General features: G+C 38.8%; 1 protein-coding gene across 2 annotated transcripts in view; it reads left to right on the top strand.

Annotated features, from left to right (window-relative positions):
* Positions 1-4,997, top strand: part of fndc1 (fibronectin type III domain containing 1) — a 42,521-nt gene extending 37,524 nt beyond the window's left edge. For both annotated transcript variants that reach the window (XM_044329404.1, XM_044329403.1), the window contains exons 17-21: positions 306-385; positions 704-733; positions 1,951-2,112; positions 2,273-2,395; positions 3,557-4,997. In XM_044329404.1, coding sequence (XP_044185339.1) covers positions 306-385; positions 704-733; positions 1,951-2,112; positions 2,273-2,395; positions 3,557-3,672 — 511 coding nt within the window. In that variant the 3' untranslated portion in view covers positions 3,673-4,997. The remainder of the gene's footprint in view (positions 1-305; positions 386-703; positions 734-1,950; positions 2,113-2,272; positions 2,396-3,556) is intronic.
* Positions 4,998-22,231: the final 17,234 nt, after the last annotated feature.

Here is a 22,231-nt window from a genome sequence, read left to right as displayed (position 1 = left end):
CCTATCTGTTAATCTCCACTTGTCTAGATGTCTCTTTTAAGCCTCTCCTTCACTCTCCGTATCCCTTCAACATGAGCCAAATAACCATTTTATTGTGCTGCGCTCACTTTGGATTCATATGAGTATGAAACAGACTACTCTTAAATCAGCCTGACTAAAGCCTGCCCAGTCTTCTGCTACGGTCATTAACATTTTTTTTTTTAACCTTCACCCAGTCACAACAACAGTGGCAGAATGACACTTCTATTGAACTCAACTACTAAATCTCTCATTAAATACCTACTTCATGGTTTGTTTTCATTCAGGTACTACTTCAAAGTCCAGGCCAAGAATGTGTTTGGTTTGGGACCAGTCAGCGATACACTCACCTATGTCACCGAATCAGGTGTGTATCATGTGCCTTCAAAGATAAACTGAGATGCCCCATTAATTAGAGTTCAAACCTCAATCAAACTGGCTCGAGATTTTCTTTCTCTTCTATACAAAAAATGCGTGCTTCACAAAAATGTTACAGTGATGTTCATTTTATTGCAATGCAAGATATCTAAACATAAAACCATCCTTGAAGTGGAAGCAGGCTACCAGATGTACACTGCATTATGAGGATTTTGAATCTTACATTCCCATAATCAGGTGAATACATCAGACTTGTCTGTCTGTGTGCTTTTCCTCCCTTGTGAAATGATCGCATTCTTTCTTTCAGATGATCCTCTTCTCATTGAAAGACCACCTGGTAAGTCCATACACTTGACTGCACATCTCTACTTTAAAGTCATCAAGCCTGCACATTCTGTTCAAAAACATGCAAAGAGCAAAGACATCCCGCTGAATGACTTAGACAGCACACACTGGTAAACACTGATTGCTGTTGATATCGTTAGTTGATATCATAGTGCTAGTTCAGGCGGAGCAGTGAAGTTGTATTTCAATTAGCTGATTTGTTGAGTCGATCTGTTTTGTTCATTTGTTCGTTCGTTTACCGTATGTGGCTATTGTAATCTGACACCAACTAACGCACAGTCACTGAAACTGCATACAAAATACAAATAAGACCAAAAAAAAACAAAAAACGATCATACCTTTATACACACAGTATAACCTCCTCTGTTATTTTCCCGGATTCCTCCCTATGTTACAAGATGTAAATTGCATTTGGCTGCATCTTTATATATTAAAAAAATTAAATCTGTGTTTTCTACTCTCTGTGCCCTCTGGCTACCTTAGGAACTAGATATATCATATCAAACCAAGATAGTAACCATCAAGTTTCCATCCAAATGTGGTTCCAACTTTAAGCACAAACAAATTTCCAGAAGATCTGCAAAAGAAAAAGCAAATCATTGTTCATTCAATACTGGTATGCTGACATCAGGGGTTGGGTGCATCAAGATAAACAGTCGATGCTGCTAATTCTCCAGTCCGGTCCCATTAAACTATGGCAGGAGAATCTGGCATAACTAGATGATGTCATTAAAAGAGCATCAGTCAAACCTCAAACAATAGAAAACATATGGCATTTTTGTTTGTTTTATAAATTAATTTGACGAGCATTATGATCTGTCCACACATAGATCTGATGTTTTCATCTGCCATCATTTTTCCTCTCTTCTGTGGAGTGGAAGCTTGAGTGACACTTAAATCACTATTTATGTCATGATTTATTTGCTAAGTCTGTTTCATTTTCACTTTGTTACATTTATTTTTTTATCGACACACCAACTTTTCCACCTCAGCTGCAAGTAAAAACTTTTTTGTGATAATTCGGCTCAAATTCCACTCCGTTCTTTATACACAGATTGAAAAAGCAAATACAAATAGGTGGATGGAAATACACTTACTGTCTTTGATAATAATATACTAATTGAAAACCTTGCATTACATTTCTTACAAAATTGATTTCAGTCACTCTTTCATGATGCATCTCCTCTTCTGTTTCATCCTGCTCCTCAGGTGGAGAGCCTATCTGGATCCCCTATACCTTCAAGTATAACCCGATGCACAGTTCCTGTAAGGGCAGCCAGTATGTCAAGCGGACATGGTACAGGAAGTTTGTCGGCGTGGTTTTGTGTAACTCTCTGCGATACAAGATATTCATGGGAGACGGTCTTAGAGGTAACACATCACATTACCTCTAGGTTTAATCAGTAGCGATCAGCGCTGCTTTCAGTGGCATCTGCCAAAATCTGTGTGTCTCCCTCCACCCCTGCACTGGATGTTTTGTAGTTTAATATTCCTTAATTATAATGCCCACTCACCCCTCTTCCCTCCACAGAGCCCTTTTACAGTATAGGAGACACATTTGGACAGGGGGAGGATCATTGCCAGTTTGTGGACTCCTACAGGGATGGAAGGACAGGCCCGTCCTTCCTCTCAAATAATATGCCTTCAGCACAAGGTAAACAACAACAGATTGCACACATACAGTGCATTTGTGGCCATCATATTTAAACCTGATCTATCATTATCATTTTTTCCAAGTGATCTGGCTCTCTGGCTCGGTAGTTAACCAGCTGCATTGATCTTATCTATGCAGAATACAGATGCAAAATAATATTTAATGAACACTAGCTAAAAGGACTTACCAGTGGTTTTGCATGTTTTAGAACCAATTCACACATGCTTTTCATTTGTGCAGACCATTTTTCTAATTATACCATAACTTCTTAGATTGAAGTTGTAAATTCCTGGCAATTACTGGTTTCAGGTCAAATCAGCACATATTGAAAATGCTTGAAACTTTCTTGAGATAAGTAATCTATCACAGGACATTTACTGGTAGATCATACATGGCTTTGTCTTTTTGTTTTGAAACCCTTTTGTTTGTTGGTATGTTCAAGGAAAGTTTGACATCAGAGACTTGGGAGTCAGCTATTAAACAGCATCTTTTTGAATGCAAGAAATGACCAAATTCACAATATCTTTCTTTTCACAGCTTTCAATTTGCTTAGTCTTTGCCGACTCCGAAAATGTCCAATTGGTCCCAGATATCCCAGAATTCACCTAGGGAGAGTATATAAAATTGAAGCAGTACTCTGTTTTGACATACTGTATATTAAAAGCATATGGTTGGTGTTTTTTACATTTCTTTTACTCTTAACAAATCGCATGAAAAGACCAAAACAAAAAAAGTGTTAGTCCATCTTTTAACACTTTACGACCTCCGAACTCTGTCTATGGCCTTCAGCCCAGAGATCATAAGTTTCTACTGAAGACATAAATCTTAAAATGGGTCACAAATGTATAGTTTCACTTTTTCACAGCTCACTGTTCAGCAACGTTACTTGATAAGGAGTAAATGGTGCATTTGTTGAGTATTTACAATAAAATTCATAGTTGATTTTGGTCTTTTCATTGGATTTGTTGATGATCACAAAGATATGGTAGATTGCAAGTCTTAACATTTATAATGTAAGACCTCAGAATTGTCATAAAGTCAAGCAAATAACTAAATGATTGCAAGCAGGTGCTAAATGCTGACAGTATCCTGACATACTCAGTCTTTACTGCTTTCAAGTGTTCTGGTACATGATAGCATTTTTATTTTTTCCTGTCACAGGGTTTTATCGTGCCTACAGACAGGAGCCTGTTTCATTTGGAGTTATTGGCCGGCGTACACCCCATCCTTTCGTGGGGTGGTATGAATGCGGGGTGCCTATCCCTGGGAAATGGTAACACAGGGGAGGAGGCGACATTGTTACCAAGGGCAACCCTTCTGCATCCTGCTGCAGGCTCTCACCTTCACTGACCCTGCCTGTACAAACAGACTTTTGCCTGCCACAACAAAAAGACACCACTAACGAATTTATTACAGCTTCACAGGAAGAGAATATAGTACTTGTAAACAACTCATTGTATATCATTACAATGCACTTTTTATAAAAAAGCAATCTGTATATGAGGGAAAAAGAAGCATGTGTGCTCCTGGTTAGTTTAACTCTTGTCAGAAAGTGTCCTTTGTACTATTCCCAAGTATCCCAGAGACAGGTCCTTACCCAGTGTTATTTATCTCATCAAAATGCACACACAATCAAACCAGTGACATTGGACCAAAGCACAAACTGAAAACTGTAAGAATGGGCACTCAAGGTGTGTATAGGTCTGTTAATTTTCAATTGTGAGATTTTTATTTCATTATGTAATGGCTTCTGACAGCTAATTTTTGTTTATTTGTGTTTTTGAAACTTCATACTGGTTTTTTATTACACCCTTTTGGTATTCACCAAAATTCATTAAACGTTACTGTGTAAGTTTTGTATGTATACAGACAAAGAATAAAAGACCCAATATTTGCTCAGGAACTGTGAGAGATTGAATAAAGGTGCTATGGAAACCACAGCAATCCAAAAACATGAATCATATCATATTCTCCCCTGCTGCCACGTTCTTTTCTAGCAAAAGCTTCTACACGTGATCCAGATCTACTTAATCAACCTAATGGAAGATTTGAGTAGCAGACACAGGTTGGTTAAGCCAGTTGGAACAGCAACTGTTAAAAATCGGTCGAAATGTCAAAACAACAGATTGTGGACAGAGGCAGGTGAGAGGGAAAGAGGGAGAAAATAACAGTTCACTGGCCATAAGCATGCAGGCAAGATAGACAGGACCATCAGCCATGAGTAGCATATAAATACACTGGTCATAAGTATCTAAATAGGATTTGACATTGACTTGACATCGGATTCACATCTGCTGTGTTAGATTTGGAAACATTTCAGTGGAGATTTGCAAACCAATTATCATTAGTATATTATGGATCATTTGTACCTGAGTATTATTCCAATTTTTGGGACATTTAGACTTTGCTCCTAATGTTGCTACATTCAGATAAAATCTTTCACAAGCAATAGACTTTCATTTTCATTCCAAAAACCAACTGTGCTGCTCAAACTTTATGTTGTTTGAACACACATTATGGTCCCTCTGTGTTAAATAAACTGTGATGAAAAGGAAAAAGTAGAATAAGTGGGTCAGCACCACAATAAACCAGGTGGAAAATATTTCAGAGATAACACTGAATGAATGGAAAAGGTCTACTTTGTGTTTGTTGCCAATGGATCATTGCTCCATTCAGTAGATTTTGAGATTCATTTTCAGCCGTGAGATTGATTGCTTTTTCCGTAAAGTGCAATAGCAGAACCAACACTGCCTTTTTCAGTGCTTGCCTAAAACTGATTAAAAACATTTTTCAACTGTCAGTTTTGACTCTGTGAGCAAAATATATGACATCCAGTAGCGGTCAGACTACTCATTTTCAACACTCCTCCTCGTGGCAAAGGCTCGCTTATTTATGACTCTTATTAATCCCCATCATTCCTCTGAGAATGAAACAGGAGCTTTGTGACCCGACAGAGCTGGAAGACTTTGTTATTAAACCATCCATCTATTAGCAGGACACCTAATACTTGGTGTTGGTGATGCAACCTGTGTGTAACCTTCACTTTGTGGTAGGGAATTTATGCTGCTGATCTTGGGTATGGTATAAACAGTATCTAAATCTGGGGTTCTCTAAAATATCTTAGACCCAATATCTTATAGTCCAGTACAAGTACAGGTTCACTCAGTTTTCTAGGTTCACTAAATTCACTTGGTTCTTTAAGGAGATTGGCAGAAGGAGGCTCTACAAAGAGAGAAGTAAGACCTCCCACCCACACAAAACACACATGACCACCAACTTTGAAAAATAATAGAAAATATACAGACAGAATTAATGGAAAAACCAACATACAGTTAATGTTATTAAGGTGTTGGGCCACCACATGCTGCCAGAACAGCTTCAGTGCATCTTGGCATTGATTCTACAAGTCTCTGAACTCTACTGGAGGGATGAACACCATTCTTCCAAAAGATATTCCCTCATTTGGTGTTTTGATGATGGTGGTGGAAAGTGCTGTCTAACGTGTCGGTCGAAAATCTCCTATAGGTGTTCAATTGGGTTGAGATCTGGTGACTACAAAGGCCATAGCATATGATTCACATCATTTTCATACTCATCAAACCATTCAGTGACCCCTCGTGCCCTATGGATTGGGCCATTGTCATCCTGGAAGAGACCATTCCCATGAGGATAGAAATGTTTCATCATAGGATAAAGGTGATCATTCAGAACAACTTTGGATTGATTTGCAGTGACCCTTCCCTCTAAGGGGACAAGTGGACCCAAACCATGCCAGTAAAATGCCCCCCACAGCATAACAGAGCCACCAGATCCCCTCACTGTACAGGTCAAGCATTCAGACCTGTACCATTCTCTTGCCGCCACACATGCACTCGCCCACTTGTTGAGAATAAGGTGAAGGATGACTCATCTGACCATATCACTTTTTTCCACATCACTGTAGATCAGTGCCTTCAGTGGCTTTAGCACCACTGTACTCTCAAGTGTACATTAATCTTTGTAATGAGGGGTTTATGCACTGCAACCCCACTATACACAGGACAATAGAACTCTAGATAAATGCTACAGAAACATCAAAAATGCTTATGTCGCCAGATCCAAAACTCCCCTGGCTAACTCTCACCACAACACTATCCACTTAATTCCCACATAAAAAACATGCTCAAATGCAGCAAGCCACAGGTTAAAACGGTGACTGTGTGGTGAAAATATGACATAAGGTACATCTCTATTCCCTTATTTGCAATGGCGATTTTAGGGGGTAACCACAGCCACCCCTGAAATCTCATTGGCCACCCCAGATCTGACAGGTTGTTGGTCAAGTTCATCAACACAATAAAGTGGGGGCAAATGCTGGTCAATGACAGCTGATCAGCTGATATATAGCTGATATAGAATTTCATGCTAACGATTCACATTAGCGATTAGAATATGTAATTCACAGTCTAACTTGCGTTAATAGATACTATTAATGGCAAGTTTGATGCAACAAAATCTGTGAAATGTACACCCACCACAGCAGTTTTGTTTAATAGTGTTTTACTGTGTCAGTAATTTTGAAAGTAATTTTATTTGTGTTCAGAGTGTATAAGAGTGAGATTATTGCTTTAATACAGGCAGTTAGCCAGCCAAGTTAAACCTGTGAGCCTGTAAAGATGCAGGCTGGAAAATGAGGTTTATTGTATTTCCCAGCTATTGTTAGACTGTCAAGGTCATTCAGTGAACACATTTAAAGGTGTAATGTGATGTTTTCCATTAATTAATCTGAGTAAGAGCAGTCTATGGAACATAAAAGAGTTTTACTCGTGCAAGTGAAAATATGTTTATGATTGTGTATGCTCAATTCTGTATTGGTAGAAATGTTATGGTGAAATTTACACACGTAGGTATTTGTAGCATTGTGTACAGGATGTTTTAAGTAAGTGAGGTCCATTGATAACATTAAAGCAAGATTGTTAGTTAAAACTGTTACAGTAAAGTTCACAGTTCAGAGATAGTGGAGCTGATGCAAGCTGAGTTAATGCCACAGTGATATGAATAACACTGCTGACACCTTTTTTAAATATACTTTGCACAGGTAACCCCTGTGAATAAATGTGTTGCACCAGTTTGAACCCAAAGCTTCATTCTGAATCTGTAACATATAAAATATTTACTCCACTACAGGGAAATGACTCTTAAAAAATGTGATGCCTTTCCTGAACAGAATTACTGAAAATAGACATGTTTAAATAGCCACTGCTTCCCAGAGACTGTGATAGGTGGAAATGGAAAATGTGATGTACATGGAACAGAAAAAAGAAATAGAATGGTAGCTGCATGTTAGTGCTGTTCTAGCTTGTAATATTAAATGTACTTGTTGGTGGTGGTCAGCATGGCACCTTTAGTTTAATGCTGTATTATAAAATGTAAAAACAACAACCTGGCCTTGAGTACAAACATTACAATGGATGCTAAAATGAGTTTTCATTCAGTTATGATATATCTGTGCATAGATTAAAGCAATGTGACATTATAATCACCTGCCATTCATTAAGGTTCGCTATGCCATGACCACCCCACACTAGCTCTGTGTCCCATCTTGGCCACCCCAGTCAAAATGTTCTGTATACGCCACTGCTTACTTGATCATTCCCCGCTCGTTGATCCTTGCTTGACCTGGATGTTGTTCCAATCTGCCATCTTGAAGGCCGTCCCAAAGCACTTAATTTCTGCTCTGAGGAGCGAGGAGGGATCTCTGAGGAGCCATGAGCAAGGACATATGAGAGCAGCCTTCACGGAAGTCTTTTACCAGCTGCAACCTTATTGGATATCACTTATTGATTGGACGCTGCTGCTGATCAGACTCATCTGATATATCACAACATAACTGACTGGACTAACAAATAACAGATTAAACTCAAGTTTATCACTCCCAAGTCTTATATTTTGTTTTCTAATTCACCGTCTAGCGAAAAATCAGAGTTAATTTTAGGTCTGATCAACAAAAGAACCGTAGAGAACTTTCTTCATTTATTAGAAAGTTTTCTTCTTTTCATGATCTGCTATTTCCCCCATTAACTTTTATTATGGGTAAAATTAAAGTCAGGGAGAGTCTGTCTGTCAGCAAGAAACACTTTTTAAACACATTCATATTTTACATCATTTATCATCATTTCCATTCAGTCGCATGTGAGGCTGAAAATTCCTGAGTGTCAGGTTTTATATGAGTTACATAATTTCCATTTTCCCTGAAACATTTGGCCTAATAAATAATTTCCAGTATTCAAAAGACACCTTAACCAGATCCTGGGTTATTAAATAATGAATTCACAATCAGAATATCAATAAATATAGACGCAAGTAATTATTACACAATATAAATGCATTCTGCCAGTTGAAATGGTCCCTGTGCCTCTGAGCAGGACACAGTATAAATACAGAATGCAGGTTCTTGATTATGTGCAGGTGTTTGTCAAACAGGTAACAGGCTGCAGAGAGAAAACAGCTGTTCTGGCAGTGATAACTGTGCACTTTATTAGTATTAGCACAGTGCACATGTCTGCAGACACAAACTCCATTAAAAGTCTCCTCAGCTGTTAAAGCCAACTGACAGCTGATCCAGCTGTGGTCAGCTGCTGCCGTCATCAGAAACAGACGTGACGCTTCAGAAGAAAGGACGTCTCATTTCTCTAAAAACATATTGCCTCATTTCCTCTCTCTTCACATCTTTTACTTGCATCTTTAGTGGAAGGGACCAAGACACAAGGAAAATATGCAAGTGATGGAAATGTGGATGCAATTTAAGGGTAATGGGATGCACTCAAAGAAAAACTGAGGGGGTTGACGTTGATGTGGCAACAGAGACAATAACGGGCTATATTAATTTCTGTGTGGACAATGTACTCACTAAAAAGAACATAATTGTGTACCCAAGCAATAAACCATATATAACTAAAGAACTGCATTAATAGGAAAAAGACAGCATTTAGAAATAAGGACCGGGTTGAGCTGAACACTTTACAAAAGAAACTTAATCAGCTGTTCAAGGAGGCCAGGAGACAACAAAAGGACGTTATTGAACAGCATTCTACCACTATGAACCCTAAAAAACTTCGGGATTCAATGAATGCTGTCACCAATACGGAACCAAGTAGAGGATATTTCTACTACTGATGACTTATAGAAAGCTAATGAACTGATCAAACCAATGATTTTTCCAATCACTGCAATACTGATTTAGACTCTCACAAGGACGACTCAAGCATAAGGCCTGAGGTGGATAGCTATAAGGTGCAGTCACTGTTTTGTCAGTAATGCACTAAGAAATCCAGTGGACCAGATGGGATTTCTGCCTGCCTCTTAAAAATGTGTACAGAGGAGCTTACTCCAGTTTGGTGTCCACTCCTTCAGCACTCACTGGACACGCACGCTGTTCCTGCACTATGGAAAAAACTGTTATCACCCCAGTTCCAAAGAAGTCTTGCCCAGGTGAGAACAATGATTATAGGCCTGCAGCATTGACCTCAATTGTGATGAAATGTTTCGAGAAATATATTGTGTCTTGACTGACAACTGAGGTAAACCCATAGACTGTAAAAAATATGGACGTAGTCACTGTGACGTCACCCACTGGTTTGCAAACTGCCGTTTTGAAGCCTCGAGTGTAGCAATTTGACCATCGCCATCTTGGATTTGGCCATCGCCATGTTTGATTTTTTGGAGCCAGAAGTGACCATATTTGGACGAGAGGGTGGGGCTGACCATAGCGCTAGCTGCTAGCGTGGTTAGCATGGTGCATTTACAATCTATGGTTAACAGTGATTACACTAATGCTAATGCTAATTTTCGCTGGCGAAAAACAGGCCTAAAACCGTTAAAACAAAATGTACTCACCAGAAACACTGATCATCCAACTCATTGATGGGTCTTTTATTACAGCCAAACGCTAGACTGTTTTTAGGCGACCACAATGTTACAATTAACTTCAGTGAACTGAAAACACACTGTGAAATAGCAGCAGCTACGCCATACGCAATGGTTACGTTATGTAAGCAATGTTATCGCTGTGGTAGCGACTTGTCAATCACAACGTAGCCACGCCCCACAGCATACCCTGCTGTATCATCAAATTTAAATTAAATGGGACCATAATTTACAAAATGAACATCATGCTGTATTGAAGAAGACATGAAACTAGTGATTGAGACCATAAACTCATTAAGAAACAGTTTACTGAAGTAATAAATCTAGAGAGAAGTGGGGTAATTTTCTCATAGACTTTCATACAATCGGACTTCTTTTTGCAGCCAGTGAAGTTGCCCCCTGCTGGCCATTAGATAGAATGCAGGTTTTTGGCACTTCTGCATTGGCTTCATTTTTCAGCCCTGGAGCTTGCTGCCTTGGTAAACCCAGAGTTAAACCCTTGGCGGCTTGCTTATAGACAAGAAACAAGCACGGATGATGCAGTTAATAGTCCTTAGACACTTGCAGGACACTGAAGTATATGCATGTTTACTTTCATTGATTTTAGTTCCGCTTTTAATACTCTTCAGCCTTATTTATTACTGGACACATTGAAACAGATGAATGTAAATTATTTTTATTATAAAAAGGTATTTTTCTTTTCTTACTAACAGAGTCCAACATGTAAAGATAAATAAGGCATTATCTGATCCTAAATCTATTAGCACAGGTGCCTCCCAAAGGGTGTGTGAGCAAAACTCCCCAAAATTACATTGTGAAATTCTCCGATGACACAGCCATTCTTGGCTTATTACTCAGAGATCAAGACACATCACTTTACCACTCCAAAACCAACAGTTCACCACCTTATTGTGAATGTGGAGTGTAGTGGAAATTTTTGCATGGCTCACTCAAAAACACACAAAGACATAAAGAAAGCATTAAACATTGGTACTTGTTGAAGCTGTTGTAGACACTGTACAATCCATCACACTACCAATAACAACTATACAAATGTCCAAATACAAAAACGCAAAACAAAAATACAATTATCTTTTGGATCTTTTTGTATTTTTGGAGAGAACACATGTTGTACAGCTGGCCCTTTCCCTAAAGATTGTGAACACAAACCAGACAGCTTTATACCTCTCCAGAAGCTAAGCTAAAAACAGTCAGGTCCCTAAATGAATTCTTCCACAAACTGTTACACCTTCTTACAAATAAGTATGATCATACGATGATCAGTCAACAAGCCTAGGAGTAGGATTTCTTCACCAACATGTATGCGGAATGACAATGACATTACATCACATTCAATTGAAAACAAACACTGTCCTCTAAAGGCTTATCAGATTGACACATAGAAATCCACATTAACTATGATTTGTCTTACCACTGGCTCAGTCAAAAAAGTACAACAAAATAGACTAACTGTTAATCACACAACTGTCTCATTTTACAGAGCAAGGAACTATGTTTAGAGTAGACAAAAAACAGGTGGAACAGGTGGGTATGTAACACCAAACGTAACTTAAGAACACTATTAGTAACATGTAAGATATATACAAGAAATACAAACAATAACCTAATATTCAATTTTCTCTCACATTGCCTCCTTTTATCATTTGATAATCCTTTGTACGTATCAGAACTCAAAAGACCCCAAACTCAGTACATTGTCTTTGAAACAAAAGCACCTAAACACTCAATCATTACATTGCAACAAAAACACTCCATCTGAGGTAAAATTAAACCTCTTTCAACACATTCCAAAAAGGTAAACATGACATGCCCTTTCGACAACCCAAAAATCCTAGACTCTTCTTACATTAAGACATTCTCAAACATGAGGCTGCATGTATTATAAAACACTTGGTGTAAAATAACTAGATGAAAAGTGTCCCATGATGACGAACAATGTCCCTTGTTTCTCCTTGTCCCAGAGTCATATACCTTGGTTCGATAATGACGCAATTGCCAAACCTCTAAACACTGTCCCAGCCGCTGGGAGAAAAAGAGCATCCCTTTGTCACAGATTAACAATTAATACGGAATGCAGTCTCACACACACACAAAGTTGGATTGCTTCATCACTTCCCTTCACTTATCCTATAGCGAGCGTTGAATCAAGTCCTCTGTCTTTGTGTCACACCAGGCTTGTCCACACGACCCACCTATGGCTTCCTCACAGACCTGACGCCCTGAAGCAACTTCAGTTTTGCCGTCCAGACTCAGTTCAGTGTCGCTCATGACCACATGACCACATGCAAAGGAGTTGGGGGGAACTGCTGCACAGGCTTATTTTAGACCCTGCCTGTGTGTAGGCCTCTCTGCTCACTCTGTACCACAAAACCTTTCAAAATGGCTTGACACTCTGTGACATCTTCAACAGTCCCATTTCGTCCAACCCAACTGTCCAAAACTCAAACACAGTCAATTAATGATGACATCACAGCTGAAACACAGCTTAAAGACAGTTGAAACAGGTTTTGGCTGAAGCTACAGCTTGTAATGTCGACCCTTTTAATACACATCATGTTTAACCATGCAATGCAACAACTTAACAGTCATACACAACCTTCTATATCAGAGTTTTAGGTCTTTTCAGTTCCTCAGCGATGCCCTCCTGTGTTCTATAATTTAAGCACATCTTATCACCAGAAAGAGCCTAATCATGTGGTGGATCAATAAAACAAACCCTGGTAAAAATTTGTGATTTTCTCAGTTCAATTCTTGATGAGACTATTTCTATCCGAGACAATTTCATTTGGCCAAAACTCTTGTACAACTGCTTAAACACAAACAATATTCAACAACTTTGGTTTCTTTTGTTAAAGACACCGCATAGACTAAAGAGTCTAAAATAGAGACACTCTGGCCATTCCTTAACACATTTTAAGACTGTTTTTTTTAGATTGTAGAGAGTGTAATTTGATATGGCATATGAGTATGGTCCGGTAACCTGTCAGCACAGTTCAAGTCTAAGCCCGCACGTCTTATTCAAACAGCCATGAAGATCATAGGGAAAAAAGAACATCACTATCTTCAGTCTTTATATGGAAACTCTGTGCTCAGGGAGGCACAGAAGACTCTGAACGACTCAACACACAATCTGAACCCAGATTTCGAGGTTTTGCCTTCAGGCCGATGGTTCAGGATGCCAAATTGCAGACTTAACCGGTACAAGAATTCAATCATTCCATCCTCCATCAAGATATTACTCATTATCTGGTTTGATTATATCTGGTTTTATCATTTGAAACTATTGTCTTTTTAACTTTTATTATTTTAAAGAACTGCTGTCTCACACACTTTTTTTGAATAAGTATGTATGTATGATCTATGTACCATGTGTTTATGTGCATTGTGACATTGTTGGCAAGTGTGTTGTGTGATGCAGCGGCTTGGAGCCAAAGACAAATTTTCCTGCGGGACAATACAGTACATCTTATTTGATCTTATAATATCCCTCTCTATGTAACTGTCGACGGACCGTTCTTGTTGACACAGTCTGATTACGTCCTGCATTGACATTCTCAGTCACCTGAGAAAGAGTTGCTGCTCTGTTTTTCTTTACATATTGCACTAATGCACGAGCATCATGGTCATCAAATGTGCGCTGTCGACCACAATTTCCGACCCTATCTACTGACGTCTTTCCCATAGATTTAAATGCAGATGTCACTTTAGTCACTGTTCCTATTGAAACACCAGCCAGTCGAGCAGTCTTTGTGACTGAAGCTCCTGCCATCCGTGCCCCAACAATGAACCCTCTTTCAAAGTCACTTAGATCTTTTCCTCTTGCCATCTTGATACAAAATCAGAATCAACTGGGTCTGCTCAGCATCTTTTATACATGCCACAGAGCATGATTGGATGTTAACTGCTTAATTGTACGACGCAGTGCACCTGTGTGGAAGCATCTGCATTTGTTATATTTCTCATCTCATTTATTCAGATTCTTCCTTTCATTTGTCACCCCTCTGTACTTTTAAAGGCATTCTGCCCTGTTTCATTCTCCTGATAGCTTCTTTTTACAAATTCAAAGCATCTGTTTAGAAAAAAACAAAATCTCTTTGTTTGATGCAAATTTTCAATTCATTTATACCACAGAAATAAAATTAAACACAAATGAATGTACAACCAAAATTGCAGTAAATTAGAAATTAGGAAATGTTCAACTCTCAGTGCTTCGTCCAAAAAGTAAATGTCTCCTCTGTTGGACCAAAATGCACTTATCAGTTATCAGTTCTTGGTAGTGTTTGTTTTCCCTTTGAACCTTCACTTAAGTTCCCTTAAGGTTATTGGTCTTATTTGGTCTTGAGTTCCTTTGCTTCAAATGTTCTTTTAATGTTGCTTGATAACCTTTAATGACATCAGCTCTAGACAGTATTTAGTCTGTTTTGGGCCAAGGAATCTCAGGAAAAAGCAGAAATATAAAATTGAATTCTCCTTAGTTAGGTTCCCTTTGATTTGGTTCCTACTGCCCTGTTCCACATGTCAGCATCCCAACAAGATGAGGGCATCCGTAGCAGTGATAATGATGATTTGGACAGCAGGTGAGGCAGTTCCACTCACAGACAGAATCGTCCCTAAAAGAAAAAAAACAGCCTGCACACAAGTGTGCAGAACAGTTATAATACAGTCTGAATTTACTTGTTTCATTTCATTCATTCATCACATTAGAATTACAAGAATTAGCCTAAATCAAAACCCACAAAATTAAACAACCCTTACAATGATTATAATAAACATTTCTGAACTAAATTGTCTCTTTGCTTGTTTTTTACATATACATTAGCTTTTAAACACATCTCAAACATGCACAAATTGCCTTACGTGCTTTCCCAGGACTACAACTGCAGCTGTGTATGTTGCACTTAGCTTAGCTTCTAGGCCGCACTGAAGCCTACAGTGGTTAGCAGCTAAACGGCTTTGTACCATCAGCTATATTCTCTTCACATCACACAATCATGTCCTGGCTGTTTTTTTTTTTTTGCTTCACCGCTTTATTCCACTCTTTTCAAACTAACTAATTTTGGCCACACACCTGTCTGTGTAACTGATGGGAGAGTAGTGGCTTTTCTGTTCGCAGTAGCCTAGCTAGCATCTACCGATAGCCTGACTGTGATGCGTTTAGGGAACATCGGTAAATTGTAGCGTCTACCGATAGTCTGCATGTGAGGCGTTTAGGGAACATCTGTTAATTGTAGCTACAGAAAATAACTTCGTTTGCAGTGATATTTAAGCCATGTACGTGATTCTCATCGTGATTTTCATTCAAGTTAATGCAGGACATATAGAGATGCAACTGCAGAATTCTCAGAAAACCATTATTTTTATTGCAGTACATTAAGCAGAGCTGGTTCAGTTCTTACTTCCTTTACTTAACCTCTTCGCCTTACAGTGGCGCCGTATCAAATGTCAAACCTGCAATCCCTTATCTGAAGTGAACAGGCGGTAGTGTGTTGAGGTTGGCTCCGTGCTGTGACAGATTTAAAAGACATTAAATGTGCGTGTGTGTGTGTGTGTGGATGAAAGCCTCTGTCGCCATGTGTTTTCAGTGAGTGATGAGCCTCACTTTGGCCCAAAACATTTTCATTGGCTGCAGGATGCAGTGCCATTTGACCTGAGCAGAGAATTATGATGTTTAATTCTAAACACTACGGGGGAACTCCATTTTTAGGCCTGACACTGAGACAAGAAAATACAGAATGAATATATCAATCTACACAAGTGTTTGTGTGCACCAGATGAAGTCCAGTGGAGCAGAGGAAGAGGAGAATAAAGAAAAGAGAGAAGGGGAAAAAAGACATGAGGACAAACACACTTCACAAACACGTGTACATGAAGGCTACCACATCTGCTACAGATGTTAGAAGGAGTAAAGTCATTGGCCCATTTGTGTGTGTGTGTGTGTCCTGGTCAGAAATGATGAATGCTGTCAAGGGGAAGAAGAAAAATAGATAAACCATAACCAATACAACCGGACAACAAAGCACAATAAGCAGGAAAACAGGTGTGTGGTCCAAGATTCAAACTCTGCACCACTTCTTCCCTGAGGCACTGCTTCTTGGAAAGATCATAAACACAGCATTTAAAGTGTTGCATGATGAAACTCCTAACTGTGGCATTTTAACAGCCTTTTCATCATAATAAAACAAAATTAATTCTTCAAGCAAGACCTTGTGAAACCAAAACCATCTTTTAAAAAGGGTTTTGATGTGATCAAAATTTATGGTGAAAGAGCACTTGTTGTTTTTGTGGGGCAGACCATTAAAAAAAACAATTAATATACACACTGGAGGTCAATAAGTTAGCAACACAACAACATGGGCATCCTATTGGAGCAGGCGGCAATTACCACAGTTTGAGGCTGAAGCCAATGCGGAAGTACCTTAAAATGCAATGCTGCTAGATGCTGGCTCCAATTGACTCCCATTCAAAAAGCATCAACTTCTCTCTAGAAAAACAATACTTTTTTTCCAATGAGTCATATAGTCTCAATTGCTAAATTCAGAATGTCTGGTGTGTCTAATGCCAGGTTCAGACTACTCGATATTTTGGTCTGCTAAGATGTCAGTGTGTCCAATTAGGCAATTATAGAGTCGTAATTCTTGCCTTGACTTGGCAGAAAGACATGACAGACTGCACATTAGTACCTGATGAATCATAGTTTGTCATCTTTCATGACCTGCGTGATGTCATCGCAAGGAAGTGCCAGTGGTCGATTTCCAAAAATGTAAACAAACAATGGCGTCACACCTCGCTATGTCCATCTTTATATACAGTAATGTATTGGAGGCCTCTTTCTTATTACTGTTATACCTGGTTTAGTCCATTAACTCTCTTTGGTTTTCTGGATGTTTGACTTTCCCTACTGGCCTCTTCTGTTTTTTGGTGATATAGTGGTTTTCAACTTGAAGTGTTATAATCACATGTAAATCATGTATCTAATTTTTTAGGCCTGTGTTCATCTTGGCCTTGGTTGGACCCTGGAGAGAAAACAATGTTCTGCAGGACTTTGGCTAACCACATGAAAGATGACTGACATCAATGCTGATTTCCCTTCTCATTAACAAAAGCATATTTATTCTGTCTTTCTTCTATATTAGGATCTAAAATGTTGTGATTTGTTGCATCTGCTTAGATCTAGAAGTTCAGCCAAAAACTGACATCAGAAGACAGACGGATGAAATGGTGAACGCCATCTACACCACCCTTATGTGCACTTATTCAAAAACACAAACACAATACATCCAAACTCAGGCAAAAACACGGCCTCTTAAATTTGTCCAAAAATGTCTAAATGTCACTTATTTTAAGCCAAGCTAACATTATCACATCCATCCATAATGACACCGCGGTACATCATATGCCAGCTATTTTCCAGTCTGTGTCAGATCCTCTGTAATAGTTTTCATGCGCTGAAGTGAAAGTCAAGGCCTGTGCATGGAGCAAACTGCAGATCTTTTATATAAAAAAAAATCAAAAGGCCGTGCTTGCTTGATTGAGTCCAGGCCCAGCTGACTTTCCACACTAGGATCTTACATTATAAATTCTGCTACTTTTCAAACCAGTTCCTCTCAGTGCCAGTAAGCTTCTTGTGGCATTTAGGAAAAGCTAATTTCCATACATTTGAATATTGCACAAAATTGTGTTTAATTACAGGAACCTTCAAATCTCATGAGAAAAAAATGTGCGGTTGTGAAAGAATGCAGGTCCTCAGACTGTTTTCCACATGCTACTTCTTTGTTTCTTTTTGATAGAAGTGGGTCACATGCTGTTTGGGCTGGAAAAAGTTAGACCTCATTCTAGAGAGCTTAAATCATCGTAAGAAGAATCAGTTAAAGGTTGAAGAGAGGAAGGAAAAGAGAGGGAAAAGAGGTGAGAAACATACACAGTACTCAAACGCAAGAATTGTGCAAGGAATGTCATGTTTTATTTCTGTTATTCACGTTCCAAAATATTCAGGTGAGCAATACCTGATAGACAGTAAACATTCTGCTTTGTTGATGTTTTTATTTGCCTTCTTCAGTGTGTTTATTCATCTTCCTTCCACTTCCCACAATGTCTTCTCACAAAAGAGGCTTTGTTTATGGGGACCAGACGTCCCAGTTTGCCCGGAATTGTCCTGGTTTCAAGCTGGGTGTTCCAAGTCCTGACAAATATCTGTAAAACACAAAAATGTCCTGGTTGTCAACATTCACCACCAAATCGTTCTGGTTTTCAACACAATTCAAATAATAATTATAATATCATACTTGTTTTCACTGCTTACATAGATGTTTATCATGTTCTGTCCTACTCATTATTACCTAACCCAATATAAAAAATAAACAATTCACTGTATCTGAATTCAACACTGACTTGTCTGTATGTGTGTCAGTCAATCATGTGTCGTTGTCAAGGCTGTTGCTAGCCTATGACGCTTGCGGCTCTTTCTGAATCTGTTGCTGTATGCTAATGGTTAGCTATCATGCTGAAGAGAGAGTTGGTCCAGGAGGCTTACTCCTTCCTTTGTTAAGTACTCAGCTATGAAAATGCTGCATTCTGCACAAGCTGCAATAGCGTATGCTCTATTGCAGGTGATGTCTTTTTCCTGGCGTAAATTTCTCATAATTACATAAAAGATCTCTAACGCTGTATTTTGTACCGTGTTTCAGCAAAGCATCTCTTACTCCCAGCCAGTCAGATTAGCTTTGTGTGCACGGGAGTGGGCGACTTGTCATTGCGGGAGTGTTTTGTTGTGAACTGTGTAGTGGTTGACAGAGGGAGCTAGCTGTTTCAATAGCTGGAGAGCTAATATCTGCAGGGTGTTTCCAGTTGGATAGCACTGTTTTTGTTGTGTTGTTGTGTCTTTATGCTGGTTCTTTGTTGATGTTAGTGGATTTTCACGGAAAATCTCATTCTTTACATTAAATTACTTCCCATTCACTCATTAGCAATAAAAAACAATTAATACATGTAAATTGCTTCACAGTGCTACATATAGAACCTTTAAGACATAAGCGGTGGCTATAAGCGGGAAGTAGCACCGTTGACCTACCTACTACCGACCTATTTCAGCGAAGCAAATGCTGGTTTAGGTGTGTTAAGCACTGAAATAATTGTCTCTCATCCTGATGAAAATGCCTATGGTGCGTGCATAAGTGCATATGGTTTGAAAATACGCTCACCCCAGTTTTGTGTGCTATATAAGACCACTAAAAGCAAATGTAAATTTTGCTTTTTAAGTGAAAGTAGAAAGAGAGCAATGCTGTGGTGTGTTGTGACTTTAAAAAAGAACATTGAAGCAAATATTTCACACACTATTGATCCAAGCTGCGGCTGCATTACACTGTGCAGAAGATGGCTTCTGCTTGTACTTTTGTGTTGTTCCTTCATATATTGCCTAAGGTGTGTTCAGACAGAACTCAAAGCAAATTTTCACCTTGCGTCATTCGCATGAGACTGCTGGACCCTTTCTGTTTATTTGTCCCACAACAGCCAGTGTACCAACTGTTTGTGTTCAATTCAGCTTCTAACTGAACTCAGAACTCACCAGAAACTTCTGTTATTTCTCTCTAGTCTCTCTCCTTTCCTGTCTCATCTCTGTATGTTTATGAAGCAGATCCACAAAGTGCAGGATACACGCAAATTTTTTGCTCAAGTTGAAACATTTTCAACTCAGACATACTTGTCTTTGTATCATTTTGTGCCACCCCTGGAGGATTTTGCTTCTACTGACATCTGTCCATTGACTTTATATGCAATCATGACATTTGCTTCCCATTCTGTCTAAACACACAGTTAAACCTGCATTAACTGACAGCAACTAACTAATTTTTTTGGCCACTTGTGGGCAGCATAACAAGCTGTAAACACATCATTGACATATTATCACCTTAAAAAGTGGCAAACACGTTGCCTATACATCCAGCAGACATGAAGCAACATTAACATTCATTTGATGTTGTGTTTTTATCCACCTGGAGAATGTAAGCCCAATATTCACTCCCCTTTTAGCTCTGTTTTGTTCACCAACAACTCCTGAGAGAAGTATGTGGCTGTGTAGCTGCTAAATGCACCACTGTGTTCACTATTTACTGCCTGTCTACCTGCAGTTTGCTGCTGGGCAGGCAGTTTACAGTCTGCTGCCTGCTGCTGGAAATGACACTAATAAAAGCCATGAGAGTGAATCAAAACAGTGAAGTTACAGGCCACAAAACCAAAACAATGAGCTGAAAGATGTTAAAACACTGTGTAGAGCTGAGGGGAATTGCAGAGGCGAGTGATAATTCTTTGTAGGTTCACCACTGTGAGTGACTCCTTTCACGTTATGCCGTAAATTTTTATTTCATCCATATTTAAATAAAAATTATTTAGATAATCTTTAAAATATTAATTGTTATGACAATGCTGTAAAGCGGCTCTAGAAAAAAACATTGATGTATTTGGACAATTTTTGTGGGATCACGAACACAAACAACTAAATCATGTTGGTTTAGGGTTGACTTTCCCCTTTTTGTCAGTTTACAGCTTTTATATGTTCGTGATAACTGATTTAACTACATTAGTTGCTATTCAGTTTGGTCACAGGACCTTCTCACTGCTCAGGCCAATACACCAGTTCAAAAAAGTGGTCTCAAATATACTTTAAATAAAAGCCATGAGGCATGTATCCAAAAGCCTCTCTTTTTTTCCTGTATGCTTTATTTTTCTTGGGAATTGTGGCAAACCAAAGCAATCATTTTCTGTATGAGAGATAAATCTCTTAAAGAGTATTTATCTGACAAACTGTAGCTGTTTGGTGTATTATGAAACTTAATCCGACTCTTTCTGTTGCTGTTTTGGGTTAAACAAATAATACGCATGGACACGGACATTGTAAAGCACTTAAAAAAATAAAGTTTTAAAGTTTCAGCTCTATAAGGTTGTATAAAACGTTACATGTATTAGGAGAGAAATCATATTGGCAGGAGGGAAGATACACAGAGAATCCGTGGGAATATCATGTATCCTCGGCAGTATCGCTTGAAATGGCAAGAGCCAATTGCACAAACAGGAGCCATAAACAACAGAGAGACAGACAAAACGTCCTATCCCTCCAAAAACAAGCTTTTCATGTAAAAAAAAAAAAAAAAAAAAAAAGGGTTTCATGAAAATAAAAGATCTGGGAATTGTCAATTGCTCAGAGACATAATATTTACCAAACTCCAAGATGACATAACAGGCAGGCTGCAGCGACAGAGACTTGGTTGTTTTGCTCTCAACTCACTGTTCTTCTAATGGGGGATTGGATGAGAGTTGGGGCTCTTTTTTGTTCACTACTCTGAGCTCATTCTAAAAGTCACTTATGAACTAAGCCTGCTAAGCCTCGCAATTATATCATTCTTTTGGCACTCCGATGGGTCACACATAAACCCACGAAAAGCTCCGCAGGGGGAACTGCGAGGTCAGAGTAAATGAGTCATTATCTTTTCAGATTATCAGTGTTATCCTTATTTAAAGGTTAAGTTTACACAGAAGAAGTCTGAAAAGTGAAACATGAACCACATTTTGCCAGTGTCTCATTTCCTATTGCGAGAGAAGCAGGAGGGGAAAAACGGCAGACACAATGTGGTGACAGGAGGTTTTGGAAATCAGAGACATCATGTCATGAAATACTGTGGAAGGCTTTAAACTCAGCTCCTGTTGCTCAAGAAATGTTGCCAACATTCAGTCAAATTGCCTTTAAAAAGTAAACACTTGTTTTATATTTCAGGCACACACACACACACACAACACATACCACAATCTAAGGCAGTAAAATAAAGGAAATACTCTTTAAGGGTAAACTAACTTCCAGGTAATTAGGTCAGACTAACAGAAAGTAGAGCTCCATATCCCAATTCTGTCAGCAACTGAATT

The sequence above is a fragment of the Thunnus albacares genome, chromosome 16, assembly GCF_914725855.1.
Source record: "Thunnus albacares chromosome 16, fThuAlb1.1, whole genome shotgun sequence".
NCBI lineage: Eukaryota > Metazoa > Chordata > Actinopteri > Scombriformes > Scombridae > Thunnus > Thunnus albacares.
Note: the sequence above shows the minus strand (reverse complement) of the source record. Positions and strands in the feature narration are given on the sequence as shown.